This window comes from Prionailurus viverrinus, chromosome D2 (assembly GCF_022837055.1).
Source record: "Prionailurus viverrinus isolate Anna chromosome D2, UM_Priviv_1.0, whole genome shotgun sequence".
Classification (NCBI taxonomy): Eukaryota; Metazoa; Chordata; class Mammalia; order Carnivora; family Felidae; genus Prionailurus; species Prionailurus viverrinus.
In genome coordinates this window covers 61,421,519-61,437,915 of record NC_062571.1, presented here as the reverse complement: position 1 = coordinate 61,437,915, position 16,397 = coordinate 61,421,519, and the positions used below count along the sequence as shown (strand labels likewise).

The window sequence follows — 16,397 nt, the reverse complement described above, 5'->3', positions numbered from 1 at the left end:
GGGAAAGTCACTCTACTTATTAGAGAAGCTGCCAGATCTATGGTTCTCCAAATTTAGTCTCTACCAGAAGCATCTGGGAACATCACCTCTAAAAGACTGAGTCAGAGGTCTCCCTGGGGCCTACGAATATGTGTTTGTAACAAGCTCTCTAGGTGCTTCTGATGCAGGGGATCCAAGGACCACACTTTGAGAGACCCTGGCCTAGATGCTGCTCATTTATGGCAACCAAAGAGCAAATGAGTTGGACAAAAAAGTCTTGGCCTTCATCTGAAGGCTACTTACCAAACCCAAGAAACAAAATCTGAGGTCATATGGGAAATGTTTCTCAGCACTTAATTAGCCGCACAGAAACATTCAGATGATAAGAAACCCTTCATAAAAGGTACTAAATTTTGCTCTAACGTTTCATCCCACTGAAAGACTATAGGCAAGCTGAGCTAAGAGCGGGAGACCAAGGTGCCAGCACAATGTCCCCACTTCAGGTACCATGTTAGCAGTCTCCAGAGGGGCAGTAGGAGCACAGGACCATCCCCTGGAAGCCACTTGAATCATGTGAATCAAATTTTTCTGACTGTCAAGGTCCTGCCTGATTCCAGCTTCCCCTTTACACTCTGAGGGAGCAAACTCTTGGCAATTCTCTCTCTCTGCCACACCCTCTACTGTTAATCCAAGCCTTAACCAAGATTAACACATGAGCTTGTAACCCCAGAAATAGAGATGGCTAGGCCACTGGCAGCATGGATCAAGGACCATGCTAATTATGGGAAATGGGACAGACAGAGAAAGAGCTAGTCAGTTCCATGCTGAGTTGGAATTTGGCTCACTGGGCATCAGAAGAATGGCTGGCAGTCTGCAACAAGGGCTCAGGGTATGAGAATAGTGGCAGGAACCAATCTTCAACAAAGCAGGAAAGAATATCCAGTGGGAAAAAGACAGTCTCTTCGGCAAATGGTCTTGGGAAAACTGGACAGTGACATGCTGCAGAATGAACCTGCAGCCATATACAAAATATTTCTTACGCCATATACAAAAATAAACTCAAGATGATGAAAGACCTAAATGTAAGACAGGAAACCATCGAAATCCTAGAGGAGAGCAACCTCTTTGACCTTAGCTGCAACAACTTCTTACTAGACATGTCTCCAGAGGCAAGGAAAACAAAGGCAAAAATGAACTACTGGGACCTACCTCATCAAGATAAAAAGCTTCTGCACAGTGAAGGAAACAATAAAACTAAAAGGCAACGATGGAACGGGAGAAGATATTTGCAAATGACATATTGGATAAAGGGTTTGTATCCAAAATCTATAAAAAACTTACCAAACTCAACAACCAAAAAACAAAGAATCCAGTGAAGAAATGAGCAAAAGACATGAACAGACACTTTTCTAAAGAAGACATCCAGATGGCTAATAGACACATGAAAAAATGCTCAACATCACCCATCATCAGGGAAATACAAATCAAAACCACAATGAGATGCCACCTCACATCTGTCAGAATGGCTAAAATTAACTCAGGAAACAACAGATGTTGGCAAGGATGTGGAAAAAGGAAAACCCTTCTGCACTGCTGGTGGGAATGCAAACTGGTGCAGCCACTCTGGAAAACAGTATGGAGGTTCCTCAAAAAATTAAAAATAGAGCTAAACTATGACCCAGCAATTGCACTACTAGGTATTTATCCAAAGGATACAAAAATGCTGTTTTGAAGGGGCACATGCACCCCAGTGTTTATAGCAGCATTATCAACAATAGCCAAATTATGGAAAGAGCCTAAATGTCCATCGACTGACAAATGGATAAAGAAGATGTGGTATATATATTCACAATGGGGTATTACTCAATAATCAGAAGGAATGAAAGCTTGCCATTTGCAATGTGGATAGAACTAGAATGTATTACGCTAAGCAAAATAAGTCCGTCAGAGAAAGATAAGTATAATACGATTCCACTCATATATGGAATTTTAGAAACAGGACAGATGAACTTAGGGGAAAGGAAGGAAAAATAAGATAAAAACATAGAGGGAAGCAAACCATAAGAGACCCTTAAATACAGAGAACAAACTGAGGTTGCTAGTGGGGTGTTGGGGTGGGGGATAAATGAGTGACGGGCTAAATGAGTGACGGGTGTTAAGGAGGGCACTTGTTGGGATGAGTGCTGGGTATTATATATAAGTGATGAATCACTAAATTCTACTCCTGAAATCACTATTACACTATATGTTAACTAACTTGAATTTAAATAAAATTAAAAAAAAAAAAAGCTGTGGCAGGAACTCCCACTTGGTGCTGGAGGTCAGAGCAGCATATCCTTCTCTTCCCTGACCCAGGTAGCTTCCCACCCAGGAAACTCCAGGCAAAACAAGCCACCTTCATAGCACAAATGGGGTATGGTAGTCCCAGGAAAGGTCACTCCACAGCTATCAAAATATACCTATGAGTTCCCCTTTAAAGCCAACCAGGCTTATGGCAAAAGAACCCCCACACCCACCAGCTCGTGGGGCTCTTACCTGACTGGAACACGTATCTGGCCAAGCCCTGCATTAGCTCTGCTGGCCATGTTGGGGGGGCAGACTCTCCTGTTTCTCTCTTCAGACGAAATGTCAATTCAAAGCCAAAACCACTAGGTCCGTCTGTTCCTGTAAATCTGAAAGGAATAAAAAGCAAATGTTTTTAGTTCAAATACCTTAAGAAAACACTGTTTTTAAAGTTCATTAAAGTTCTCTCCTATTTTTGGTGGCCTCGGCATCCAAACCCCTTAATCAGAGGACTCTCCCTCAATAGCCTGTAAGGAGCCACAATACTAGTCTTGCCCTCCGGCCAGCCACAGTACATGGGTATGACCTTGGCCCAGCCAATCAAATTCCCCTGGTGGCACTCTAAATTATGAGTTCCACATTTTGTGGCTCTGGAACATTCCTCTGTGTGATTAAGGTTCCATTACTGAAAATCTTCCTTATTCACACTCCTTATTCCTTTGAACTATTATTAAGTACCTACTTAGTTAGCTAAAGATACAATCCTACTGTATGCTCTGTGAGGATGAGATCCTTTCTCCACTCTCATCTGTACTCTGTCCCACAAGGGTACATACAATCTTTGAGCTGGGCTGGCTGGTCTCCAAACTCAGCAGTTGTGGACACATCCCCAGGCAGATTCCAAATACTGGGAAGGCCTGTATTCTTCCTGAAACCCAGCAAGCCACATGCACTCATCGATCGGCACATGCTCTTCCTGAAAACTGGCACCCTGTGTATACCTGTCAATCACTAGAATACGGGGGAAGTACGGTTTGCTCCCACTTCTCAGCCCCAGGTGGCCAAGAGTGATGACAGTTACTGCCTCTGTGGCCACACTCATCACAGTGACGATGAGGCAAGGGAAGAATGCCTGCCTCTGACGGCTAGGAAACACTCAGCGGCCCCAAGTCTTCAGGGAAGCCCCTGAAATGGACTTCTGCCAGAGAGGAAAACAATGTAGATGTGATAGCAAGGCCTGGCTGGGGAGTGGCATGCCCCCTTATGTGAGGGAAGAGTCCAGGGAAGAGTTCCTGAGAGCTCAGGAGGCTTGCCAGCATGGGAAGGGTTAAAAGTTAAACTATGTTCATGATATAATTTCCAGTAATTATATCTTGTACAAACATGAGCCACAATGATTATACACATGTAAACTCCTCAGCAGACAAATACAAACCATAAACTAAGATGACAGCCAGCACCTCCTTGCTAGACAAGCTACCGGAACAGGCAGTCCGCGGCAAGAATTCTGAAGGGAGGGTGATGATGTCCAACCCTGGAATCCTGCGTGGCACCTTTCCTTCATCATCATCCTCATCAGCCTCAAGAGGCCAGGCCAGGAGACTGGACAAAAAGAGAGTCCAAAGTCTCCGAACCTCAGACACCTTGCTTGTGTGCCTGGGTGAGCTCAGCCGTCCTGCACTTGCTGCACCAGGGAGATCACCTCTGAGAAGCCACATCCTCCAAAGGACTGAAAAGGAATCCATCCTTAAAGTTGTCATGCTTGTGCCTAATTACATCTAAAGGAAGTGTCTATGGTTTGCAACGTGGGAGACAGAATCCATTTTGAGGGTACACACCTAGAATTTCAGAGACCAGACTAGAAGTTGTTCGGCAGGACACAGTATGAGCTATTTTCTTCCCCCGATGAGCTGTCAGGTTTGGGGGCAATTTGATGCAGGGGGGCTGAGAGAATAGCTAAGCAAGCAGAGGCCGGGAAAGCCACCTCCCTGCGGCTGCAAGCGTGAGAGGAGTGTGAAAATCCGAGGTAAGGCAAGACCGACTCAGAGTTAAAACTCCACCAAAGAAGATGGGTCACTAGGCCAAAGGGAAGATTTCAAGAAGCCTCCAATGAGAAGCAGCTTTGTAAAATGTATTAGACCATTATTCCAGGGCTTTCATCTTGGGCCAAGAAAAATACATGATTTCTAACCACAAAAACTTGAGAAACAGACAAAAAGAACATGTTCCTCAGGCTGCGCGATGGGGAGAACTCTCCGATGCAGAGAGAAATCATATGCATCCGAGCAACACCCCCTCTCTAAGGAGGCTGTGCACACACACATGCACGTTGGGGCGTGCGTGTGCGCACGTGCACATGTCCACCATCTGCCTGCACGAAGGGTGCTTTCTGGGCCAACTCTGTGGTAGGCAGGCCAGCCCTCACTCGGTTGGCTGGGAAGGACAGGCCGGCCAGATGGTGTCCACCTGCATTTGATTACCACCCACCAGGCTGGCTGGAGGCAACCTCTAAACTCTGAAACATGCGTTTGGAATGGCCCAGCCTCAGGATAAACACACAACCTGGAGCCTGTCAGAAGGTCTCTTTTTCAAAGCAGACTGCCGAGGCAATAGCCAAGTGACAAGGTCATTCAGTCTTTAAAGTCCCCCGGAGAGGCCTGGCTTGGTCTGGACTTCCTCACGTGAGCGCTTCTCCAGCCAAACCGGTTTTGTCTGACCAGAGGACGAAGCCCCTCCTAGGGGGTGGCTGTCTCTCACATCCTCTGAGAAAGAAAAGCATGAGAGGAAACTGGCACACACTGCAGGAGGAGGAGGGAGTTGGGTCAGAGCAAAGAATGTTTCTAACACAGAAGGCTGCTAAAATATTAGCTGGTGGTAAAGAGGGCCAGTGGAATTTCTTCCTACGGAGATTTTAAAGGAATACAATACAGACTCTCCCCAATCTGGTAGGAGGGGGTGAGGGGTTCTAACGGTCTTGTTGCAGAAGGATGGTTGAGACCGTTTTCAGCTGAAGAACTTCAGATCCTGCTCACTGAGGTCCCCAGGGGAGAGGCTGGCTTTGTCCCAGCAGTTTGGTGAGCCTAAGGACGGATGTGGCAGCCTCAAGAGTAACACCAACCTGTGCACAGAGAGAACCTGTGCCTTTAATCCCAGACACAGTGCTGCCCGGCACTGGAAATCTGCCCCAAAAGCCTGCCCCAAGCACCTGGACTAAAAAGGTATCAGTCAGCCTCCAAGAGGCCAGAATGACCACTAACACCAGGCAGAAGATGAACAGGAAACCAGGAGACCCTTTCTGGAGGAAACACAGCAGCTGGGGTGGGCAGAAAAGAGCTGACCTAAAAGCTGGCATCTCACGCTCAACACTGTTAGTTAATAGGGAAATTCAAATCAAAACCACAGTGAGGTACCACTTCATATCCTCTAGGATGACTAAAATAAAAGACAAGAACAAGTCTTGACAAGGATGTGGAGAAACTGGAACTCTCACACGCTGCTGGTCAGAATGTAAAATGGCAGAGCTACTTTGTAAGACAGTTTGGCAGGTCCTCCTAAAGTTAAACATAAACTTGCCATAGGACCCAGAAGCTCCACTCCTAGGTGTACACCCAAGAGATGGAAAATATATGCTTATACAAAAACTTGTACGTTTACATTCACAGTAGCATTATTCGTAATAGCCACAGAAAGTGGAAGCAACCCAATGTATCAATGGATGGACAAACAAAATGTAGTATATTCATACAATGGAATAAAGAAGAATGACGTACCGATACAACACAGATGAACCCTGAAAACATGATGCTAAGTGAATAAAGCCAGATACAAGAAGCCACATAGTGTATGATTCCATTTATACAGAATGTCCAGAATAAACAAATCCAGAGACAGAAAGTAGATTAGTGGTTGCCAGGAGCTAGGGGGAGTAGAGAATGGGGAGTGACTGCCAATGGGTACAGTTTCTTTTTAGGGTGATGGAAATGTTCTGGAATTAAATAGTGATGATGGTTGCACAACCTTATGAATATACTAAAAAAAACACTGAATGGTATACTTTAAAAGGATAACTTTCAGGGTATGTGAATTGTATCTTTAAAAAAAGAAAAAAGCTGATGTCTCAGGTACAACTAAGTGCTAGAGGAGGTAAGGCCAACCACACCAAGTAAGCTGGGTTTACCTGACTCTACCTATTAATAACCACTATGATTAACTGAATGCCTGTTAAGTCTGAGACCTTGGACTAAGCACTCTTCTAAATAAATTTTTTTTTTCAACATTTATTTACTTCTGGGACAGAGAGAGACAGAGCATGAATGGGGGAGGGGCAGAGAGAGAGGGAGACACAGAATCCAAAGCAGGCTCCAAGCCATCAGCCCAGAGCCCAACGCGGGGCTCGAACTCACGGACCATGAGATCGTGACCTGGCTGAAGTTGGTCGCTTAACCGACTGCGCCACCCAGGCGCCCCTAAGCACTCTTCTTATAGCATTTAATTTTCCAAGACTCACCCACTGTTATCTTCATTTTAACTAGCATGAGAAAAAGACACCAGAGAGAGTTTAAGTAATATTCCACATGTCACACAGCAAGCAAGTGATAGAGCTTGGACTTGAAGTCTGCCTGACTCCAAAGTCCATCCTCTTATTGTATGTGACCTTAGTGAGACATTTAACCTCTCTGTGCCTCACTTTCCTCATCCATTAAATGGGGATAATAACAAAACAGTCACTATATCAGAGTTGTTATGAGGATTAAATGTTAGAAACGACTTGGAATACTGTAAGCATTACATCACTTACGGTAAGTAAAAGGAGCCAGTCACAAAAGACTATATACTGGGGCATCTGGGTGGCTCAGTCGGTTGAGCATCCAACTTCAGCTTAGGTCACGATCTCACAGTTCCTGAGTTCGAACCCCACACTGGGCTTGCTGCTGTCAGTGGCAGAGCCCGCTTCATATCCTCTGTCCCCCTCTCTCTGCCCCTGCCCCACTTGTACTACCTCAAAAATAAATAAACACTTAAAACACATTTTTTAAAAGACCGCATATTGTATGATTCCATCGATATGTGACGAATGATATAACTTGTAATATATAATACATATTATGTGTATATTATATAAAATGCCCAGAATAGGCAAATCTGTAGAGACAGAAAGCAGATTAGTGACTATGTAGGGCCAGGGGACTGAGGACAAACGTGGAGTGTCTGCTAATGGCTATGGGGTTGCTTTTTAGGGTAATGAAAAAGTTCTAAAATTAGATAATGCTGATGGTTACATAACTCTGTGAATGCACTAACAACCACTAAATTATACACATACATGATATATGACAAGTATGTATTATATATGACAGGTTTATGTTAGGTGGGTGAACTGTATGGTATGTTAAGTTATATCTCAATAAAGCTGTTCTTAAAAATTGAGAGGGAAAAGAAAAGATCGATAGTAAAAAAAATGGCAAACTATAGATATATAGATATAGGTACAGATATATCTGCTGTAAACATACAAGGAGATGTTCAACCTCACTCATAAGAGAAATGCAACTTAAATACAAATTAAAACAAGAGACACAATTCTCATCTATCAGGTTGGCAAAAATTAAGACGTAGGATATCATTCTCTTGATGAGGCTGTGGGCAAAGAGGTATTCATTCTCATACACTGCTCGTGGGGATACAAGTTAGCACAACCGTTTTGGAGAGCAAGGTAGCAACACCTAACAAAATTACATATATTTTACCTTTTCTTAGAGAGAGAGAGAAAGGTTGCAAGTGAGAGAGGGTGAAGAGAGAGAGAGAGAGAGAGAGAGAGAGAGAGAGAATATCCCACAAGGGGCAGAGAGAGAAGCGGGGCTCGAACTCACCCAATGTGGGACTCAAACTCACGAACCGTAAGATCATGACCTGAGCCGAAGTCAGATGCTTAATCCACTGAGCCACCCAGGTGCCCTATATTTTACCTTTTGACCCAGAAATCCCACTTCTAAGAATTTGTAATTGCAAAATAGCGGATACAATCTAACTGCCCATTCAAAGAGTATTAGGCAACTGTGAGGGAGAGCTAACAAACTGATATGGATACTGTCAAGTAAAAAAAAAAAAAAAAAAAAAAAGTACTACAGTATACTACCTGTTGAGGAAGAAAGAGGGGGAAGATAGGAAAATATACATATATCTGCTCATTTGTGCAAAAAGCAACACAGGAATAATAAATCAGAAACTAATAATATTGGCTGTCTACAGGCAGTAGGCAGGAACTAGGTGGAAAGGACTGCAGAGCAGGGAGCAGGGACACTCCTCTGAATATATATCTTGGTGTACAATAGGTGCTCAGTAAAGACGAAAAGAATGAGCTAACAGACTCAGGCAGCAACCCTTTCCATCAAGAACCAGCCTGACCCCAGAAGAAGTGGCCCCTGCTGGTCTCGAGATACTCTAATATCCAGTGGAAGTGCTCTGGCAATCCTATAGTGGAGCTGGCAACAAGCCTTATCCCTCTCACGTCACAAATGTGACCACCCACCTATCTTGTCAAGATGTGTTTGCCTACTGCCAGCCCACAGCTCAGGATGTTGCAACATACCTGAGCTGCACAGCAAACACTCTAGGCATTGTATAATTACACTCAGCTGTGCTCTGGGCAGAAAAAGTGTGCTGCAGGGGAGGGTTAGGCTGTTAGCCAGCCCAAGTATCCGGGGTCCTTTTACACCCCTCTCCAAAAAGCAGCAAACACCCACCAACCATCAAAAGACAGTTAGTTACGAAGAGTCATCACATAATCTGATCTACTGCTCTGCTGGGAAGTTTAAATTCCAGAACACCAAGTAGGAGCCCTGGTCAGTGTGCCCAGAAACAAATGTGGACAGGTCAGGGAACAGGAAGTGTATCTGGCAACTTCCTCTCATCCTTCTGGCCATCACCGGCCTCCCATGATCTGGGGAAGCTCCAGCTCTTGACCTAGTTACTAAAAACACTTCGTCATGGGCCCCAGGACTCCGGTGTCACTGAAATAGGGTGATCAACTTGTCCTTGTTTTCCCAGGATTTCCTTGGCTTTAGAATTGAAAGCCTCATGTCTAGGGAAAGCCATTAATCTTGGGCAAATTGGGGCAATCACCCAACACTGAAGTGTCACTATCTGACCCACACAAAGCAAAATGTTGCCAAATTAGAAAGCACCAAATATGCATCAAGAACCACCAAAATGTCAGCAGTGCAGAAAAGAGAGTCTCTGGAGCCAGGTGACCTATGCTCAAGTCCTGGCTCTACTACTTCCTGGCTGGAGGGCAAATCGCCTATCCTCTCTGTGCCTCAGTTTCTTCATCTATAAAAATGGGGACATGAAGAATAAACCCTAAGGTAAACTATGGAGTATGGGTGATAATGATGTGTCCGTGTAGGTTCACCAATTGTAACAAACATACCATTCTGGTACTGGATGTTAATAGTCAGGATGGGGCACCTGGATAGCTCAGTCAGTTAAGCATCTGACTTCAGCTCAGGTCATGATCTCACAGTTCACGAGTTCGAGCCCTGTGTCAGACTCTGTGCTGACAGCTCAGTGCCTGGAGCCTGCTTCAGATTCTGTGTCTCCCTCTCTCTCTGCCCCTCCTCTGCTCGTGCTCTGTTTCTCTCTCGCTCTCAAAAATAAATAAAAATATTTTAAAAAAATAGTCAGGGAGGCTGTGCATGTGTGAGGGCAGAGGGTATACGGGAACTCTACTTCCACCCAATTTTGCTATAAACCTAAAAAATAAAGTCTGTTTAGAGAAAAAAAAAATAAAGTCTATTTTCTAAAATGGAGATATGAGGGGCACCTGGGTGGTTCAGTCGTTTTAAGCGTCTGACTTCGGCTCAGGTCACGATCTCACAGTTCGTGGGTTCGAGCTCTGCTTCGGGCTCTGTGCTGACGGCTGAGAGCCTGGATGGAGCCTGCTTCGGGTCCTGTGTATCTCTCTCTCTCTCTCTCTCTCTGCCCCTCCCCTGCTCATGCTCTGTCTCTCTCAAAAATAAATAAACATTAAAAAGAAAGACAGAGCGTGAGTCGGGAGGAGAAGAGAGAGAGGAAGACACAGAATCCGAAGCAGGGTCCAGGCTCTGAACCCTCAGCACTGAGCCCAAAGCAGAGCTCGAACCCACAAACCGTGAGATCATGACCTGAGCTGAAGTTGGACGCTTAACCAACTGAGCCACCCAAGTGCCCCTAAAAATTTTTTTACTGGAGATACAAGTAGCTATCATATGGTAACTACTTAAATGAGTTAATATATATGAAACACTCAAAACAGTGCCTGGAATACAGTGGGTACTGTCTTGAGTGTCAGCTATTATCTACAGTAGTTCCCAGTTCTGGAAATTCACCCTAAGAGGATAATCTTGTATTTGGATAAAGTCTTTTGCATAAATATATTCCATGGTATTTATAAGAGAAAAGAATTTAGAAACAGTCTAAATGTTCTATAAGCTGAGGTATTCTAAGTTCTGGTGCATGTTGTGGTGGGACATCACAGAGACATTCAAAATGAGAGTTCTGAAAACAGGAGGACTAATCTCTTAAGCTTTGAGAAGCCAAGGGCTTTGCACCTCTAACTGGTGAGGAGAGAAGGGAAGATTATGTCAGAACCCCACTCTAAAGCCTCTATTATTTGCTGTTCACCTATTGTTAACTATAAAATAAACGTTTAAATAAAGTGGTCATGACACTAGAAGTCTTGTGAGTTGCTGATGGGAATGTAAAATAGTGCAGCTGGAAAACAGTACGGTGGTTCCTCAAAAAACAAAATAAACATAAATTTATCATATGATTCAGCAACTCCACTTTTGAGTATAACCCAAAAGAAATGAAAACGGACTTAAACAGATACCTGTATACCAATGTTCATAGCAGCAATATTCACAATAGTCAAAAGGTGAAAACAACCCAAATGTTCATTCACAGGTGAATGGATAAAGAAAATATGGTACATCCACACAATGGAATAGTATTCAACCTTAAAAAGGAAGGAAACTCTGACACATGCTACAACATGGATAAACCTTGAAAAGGTTTATATCACTTATGGCTAAGTGATATAAGCCAGACACAAAAGGAAAATGGATGATTCCACTCATAAGAGGTACCTAGAGTAGTCAAATTCATAAACACATAAAATGAGATCATGACGCAGAGATTACAGAAAGACCTCAATCAACAGGAGATCATGACCTGAGCTGAAGTCAGACACTTAACCAACTGAGCCACCCGGGTGCCCCTGTATTTACCATTTTAACCATTTGTAGATGTACAGTCCTGTGGAATTAAATACATTCACATTGTTATGCAGTCACCATCCGTTTCCAGAATTTTTTCATCTTCCCAGCTGAAGCTCTGTATTCGTTAAACAGTAACTCCCCATTCCTCCTTCTCCCCACCCCTATTCTAGCTAGTCTTATCTCCTGTTCGTGAGTTCGAGCCCTGCATCAGGCTCTGTGCTGACAGCTCAGAGCCTGGAGCCTGCTTCGGATTCTGTGTCTCCCCCTCTCTCTGTCACTTCCCCACTCATACTGTCTCTCTCTGCCTCTCAAAAAATAAATGCTAAAAAAAATTTTTTTTCAATGGTAAATACATAGTTTACTACAAATGGTCATGAAAAAGCATGAAACAAAATTTAATACAAAATGTAGTTCGAAATATTTGTGCAGGGGCACCTGGGTGGTTCAGTCGATTGAGTGTCTGACTTCAGTTCAGGTCATGATCTCGCAGTTCATGAATTCAAGCTGCACATCGGGCTCACTGCTGACAATGAAGAGCCTGCTTCTGATCTTCTGTCCCCTTCTCTCTGCCACTCCCCTGCTTACGCTCTCCCAAAAATAAATAAACATTAAAAATACATACTTTGGGGGGCATCTGGGTGGCTCAATAGGTTAAGCATCTGACTTCGGCTCAGATCACAATCTCTTGGTTTGTGAGTTCGAGCCCTGCATCAGGCTCTGTGCTGACAGCTCAGAACCTGGAGCCTGCTTCAGATTCTGTGTCTCCCTCTCTCTTTGCCTCTCCCCTGCTCGCACTCTATCTCTCTCTCTCTCTCAAAAATAAACACTAAAAAAAATTTTTAATATATGTATTTGTGCATACAATTTTATGTAAAAATTTTATGTAAAAATACATAAAATATATGTATGTGTATATGTTTGTGAAAAAGAAAATACAATAAAATTATTATAGTGGCTACCACAGTCAATTTTTCTTTCTCAAAGTCTTTGCATTTTCCACATTTTCTGCTGTTATAATCTCTGGTCTAGACTGTAAACCCCACAGGGACAGGGCTGTGTCTTATTACTACTGTTATCTGCCAGACTTCTCATAGAATCTGTTCGCTGAGTGTATATATTGGACATTCATGATATGACAGGAGAGGCCCGTGGGCAGCGCACCCTTTCCCTGGTGGTGGCTTGGATACGTCCATTGGTATCTGAAGCAAGGAATGCCTGGCCAGCTAAGGCAGCTGTGAAGGCTCCCCCTTGAGAAGGTGGTACCTCTAAAGGCAGGTCTAGGGACTGTGGCTCAGTCTCAAGCTCAATATTGTTATCAAAAGAAAAGGAAGAGTAGACTATTTGCCTCAGGAAACATAGGGCACAGGAGGCCAGGCCAGTCCAATTTCAGAACCAGGAGTGATGTCACTTCATTCCCTACAAAGTCTCCTCTTATCTCTTCTTCCCCCTTCCTCTTTCCCTACTCCCTCGTTGGTCTTCCCTTCTAACCAGCCCTTCTTCTTGGAAATTAAACTTAGTTCCCAGCCTTTCTGGGTTGGATATTCTCTCCCAAAGAATGGAGCCTTTAAATCCTCCTATCCCTGGGAACAGACCTACAGACCTTTTCCTTTGGTGGCTTCCTTCCAAGGCCACATACACCCCCCCATGCGTATCTCTAACAGGCACAGGGCAAAGCCTAGCCTTAGTCCCAGCTGGACGCAGAGATTACAGAAAGACCTCAACCAAAGACCTCCAGTAGCTCTGGGGCTCTGCAAGGAGACTACCTCTTCACCTCTGCCTCCCAGAGCATGCCAAATAAATTCAAGGGCCTCTCATCCAAACTCTGGCACTTGCTTAGAGCACCAAGTTTCTCAAAAGTCAATTTGCTCCAAAGTCCTCAGTGCTGCCCCAAACCTCATGATACCCTGGAATTAGCCACTGCTCTGTCCCTTATACACATGCAGAGAATATAGATTTGCTTGGCAAAGAAGGGCACCATTGGAAAGCACTTCCTCAGGGAAAACAGAATGTGAGCATTTCTCTGTGCATGGTCTTCACCCGTCCCCTAGGGAACTCTGTAAGTGAAAAAAGGACAGAAGCCAAAGCCCCACTTCCTGCAGTTTCTGCCATCTCCTTACCACACGCAATCTCTGCAGGTAACCACACAAAGTGGCTTCGGGCACCATGCCTCTGTTAAGGATTCCCAAATCTATCCCCAAACAAAGGAGCAGACTCTAACACCTCCAACTCAATATATGCAAATCTGAACTCAGTATCTTCCCAAACCTGGTCCTTCTCCATCTTTCCCTAACTGAAAAAGAGTACTGTCATGATAGTCTATATAATGGCTCCCCAAAGATGTCCACATTCTAATCCCTGGAACCTGTATTTGTTACCTTACATGGCAAAAAGGACTTTGCAGATGTGATTAAGTTAAGGATCTTGAGATGGGAAGATTATTCTGGATTACGTAGGTTAGCTCAATCTAAGCACATGAGTCCTTCAAAGAAAAGATGAGAGATAGAAGATGTGGAAGAATAGGCAGACAGGTGTGGTATGAGGACTTAGCCTACCCTTCCTAGCCATGAAGATGGAGGAAGGGGCATGAACCAAGGAATGAATGTGGCTTCTGGAAGATGGAAAAGGGAAGGAAATGGGTTCTCCCTTCAGCCTCCAGAATGGAATGCAGCCCAACTGACATCTTGACTTTAACCCGGTGAGACCCATGTCAGACTTCTGGCCTCCGTAACTGTGAGATCATAAATGCGTCTTTAAGCCACTAGCAATAGGAAACTGATACAGCCATGAAGCCAGAATCCTGAGTGTCATCGTCCAGTCCTGCCTCATTCCCCTGCATAGCCAGACAAGCAGTCACCAAGTTGTCACCAAGTTGTCCTTCCTCCTCAGCAGCTCAAATCAATCCTCTTCTCTCCATCCTAGCTGCAATACCATAGGTTGGCCTTCTGCATTCTTCCCCTGGATGTCCATAACACTCACTGATCTGCTTCTTGCCCTCCTCAGTTATTTGCTCTGATAGTCCCCAAAGGGAATGTATCTCCCAGCTGCTTAAAAATCCTCTAAAACTCCCCCCACTAAATCTTCAGGAGAAAGTCCAGACCTCTCCCCAAACCTCACAATGACCTGGGTCCCATCCACCTCTTCTGCCGAACACTCTAAGCACCAAGCCTAATGAATGGAATGGCAGATATCTGGATACCCTAATGACCTCCTTGCCTTCGAGACTCCACACAGGTTGTTCCCTTCTTCCCTGCCCTCTGCCAACCTTCAGGAAGGATCAGGTGTTAATCACCTTCTCTGCACCAGGTGTCTGAGCTGAATATTTTGTTTGCCCGTCCAGATCCATCCTCATTATAGCAGATGGATCCTGAGGTGGCGCCTGTGATCTCTGCCTCCTGGTACTCATGCCTTTGTGGAATCCCCTCTCCCTGAATGACAACAGGACCTGTGACCTGCTTCTAACCAACAGAATATGGCCAGATGATGGGTCATCATGCCCATGAGGATGCTACATTATATAAGACTATGTTTTGCTAGCAGTCGCTCTCTCTGTTGTTGGCTTTAAAGAAGCTTCTGTAACCCCTATAGCTATAAGAAAAGGTGTTCTGCCAACAACCTGAGGGAGTTTGGAAGTAGATCCTTCCCCAGTGGGGCCTCAGATGTGAATGCAGCCCAGCTGATACCATGATTTCAGCCTTGTGAAATCTGAAACAGAACATTGAGCTAAGCTACGCCTGGACTCCTAACCCAAAGGAGACGTGAGGTAACGTGTGTTGTTGTAAGGTGCTGAGTTTATGATAATTTGTTATACATAGAAAACCAATATACTCACCTTGCTCTCTGCCTTGTGAAGTTGACCTGTGTGGGGCTCCTAAGCCCTCTGGCTTCCGATTGGGTTCAGTCAGTGGGAACTCTGACAGGAAATTAGAGGGAGGCAGGGGAGAGAGGCCAGGGCTCACTCTCGCAAGACTGCCTAGGGCTGGCAATCTCCCTCGATAGAAGGTCACTGCTAAAGGTCACTCTGAAGAGGAATACCCTACACAATTCTTTCTTTGCAGGTTCTCAAATCTCAATCCCTCCTCTGGTCCCTTCAGCGCTAGGAGAGTGGCAACCAAGCCAATCACTATACACTCAAACAATAAAGAATTACTATTTTCGGGGCGCCTGGGTGGCGCAGTCGGTTAAGCGTCCGACTTCAGCCAGGTCACGATCTCGCGGTCCGTGAGTTCGAGCCCCGCGTCAGGCTCTGGGCTGATGGCTCAGAGCCTGGAGCCAGTTTCCGATTCTGTGTCTCCCTCTCTCTCTGCCCCTCCCCTGTTCATGCTCTGTCTCTCTCTGTCCCAAAAATAAATAAACGTTGAAGAATTACTATTTTCTTGGTTCACAAACGTGGACAGATTTTTCATATTGGAAATCATTTTCACTATTATGAAAGGAGTAGAACTATCATATGCTACTAAAGAGGAAATTATATATGCTCCTTTACTTGACCATGGCTTTCTTGTAGGACAGGCGGTTGCTTCCAAAGCTGCACTCTTTTGTGCTTTGGCAAACATCTTGACGCATATTGCTTGCTTTCTTTTTTCCCCTCAAATAACCCATACTGGAGGAAATCCATATCATTTGCTTGGGTTTAGGAGTCCCAGAATAAGAGATTTCAGAAGTTGGTCTATGAGCAATAAGGAAAGAAGGCATCATGACTAGGATCCAAGTGTGTGTGTGCGTGAGTGCGTGCGTGTCCAAGACTGTATCATGTTATCATGTGTGGCTAAGTTCATCCACCATTTTGTGCAGGGTCACCAAACTGGTAGGTCAAGAAAATGAGTCAGGCCACAGGTGTCGTGCAGCATTTCTGACATTGAGCAGCCTTTCTGCTCCTAG

General features: G+C 44.6%; 1 protein-coding gene across 6 annotated transcripts in view; it reads right to left on the bottom strand.

The window, feature by feature from the left end:
- Positions 1-16,397, bottom strand: part of SUFU (SUFU negative regulator of hedgehog signaling) — a 125,069-nt gene that overhangs the window by 85,135 nt on the left and 23,537 nt on the right. For all 6 annotated transcript variants that reach the window (XM_047824697.1, XM_047824701.1, XM_047824698.1 and 3 more), the window contains exon 3: positions 2,515-2,651. In XM_047824697.1, coding sequence (XP_047680653.1) covers positions 2,515-2,651 — 137 coding nt within the window. The remainder of the gene's footprint in view (positions 1-2,514; positions 2,652-16,397) is intronic.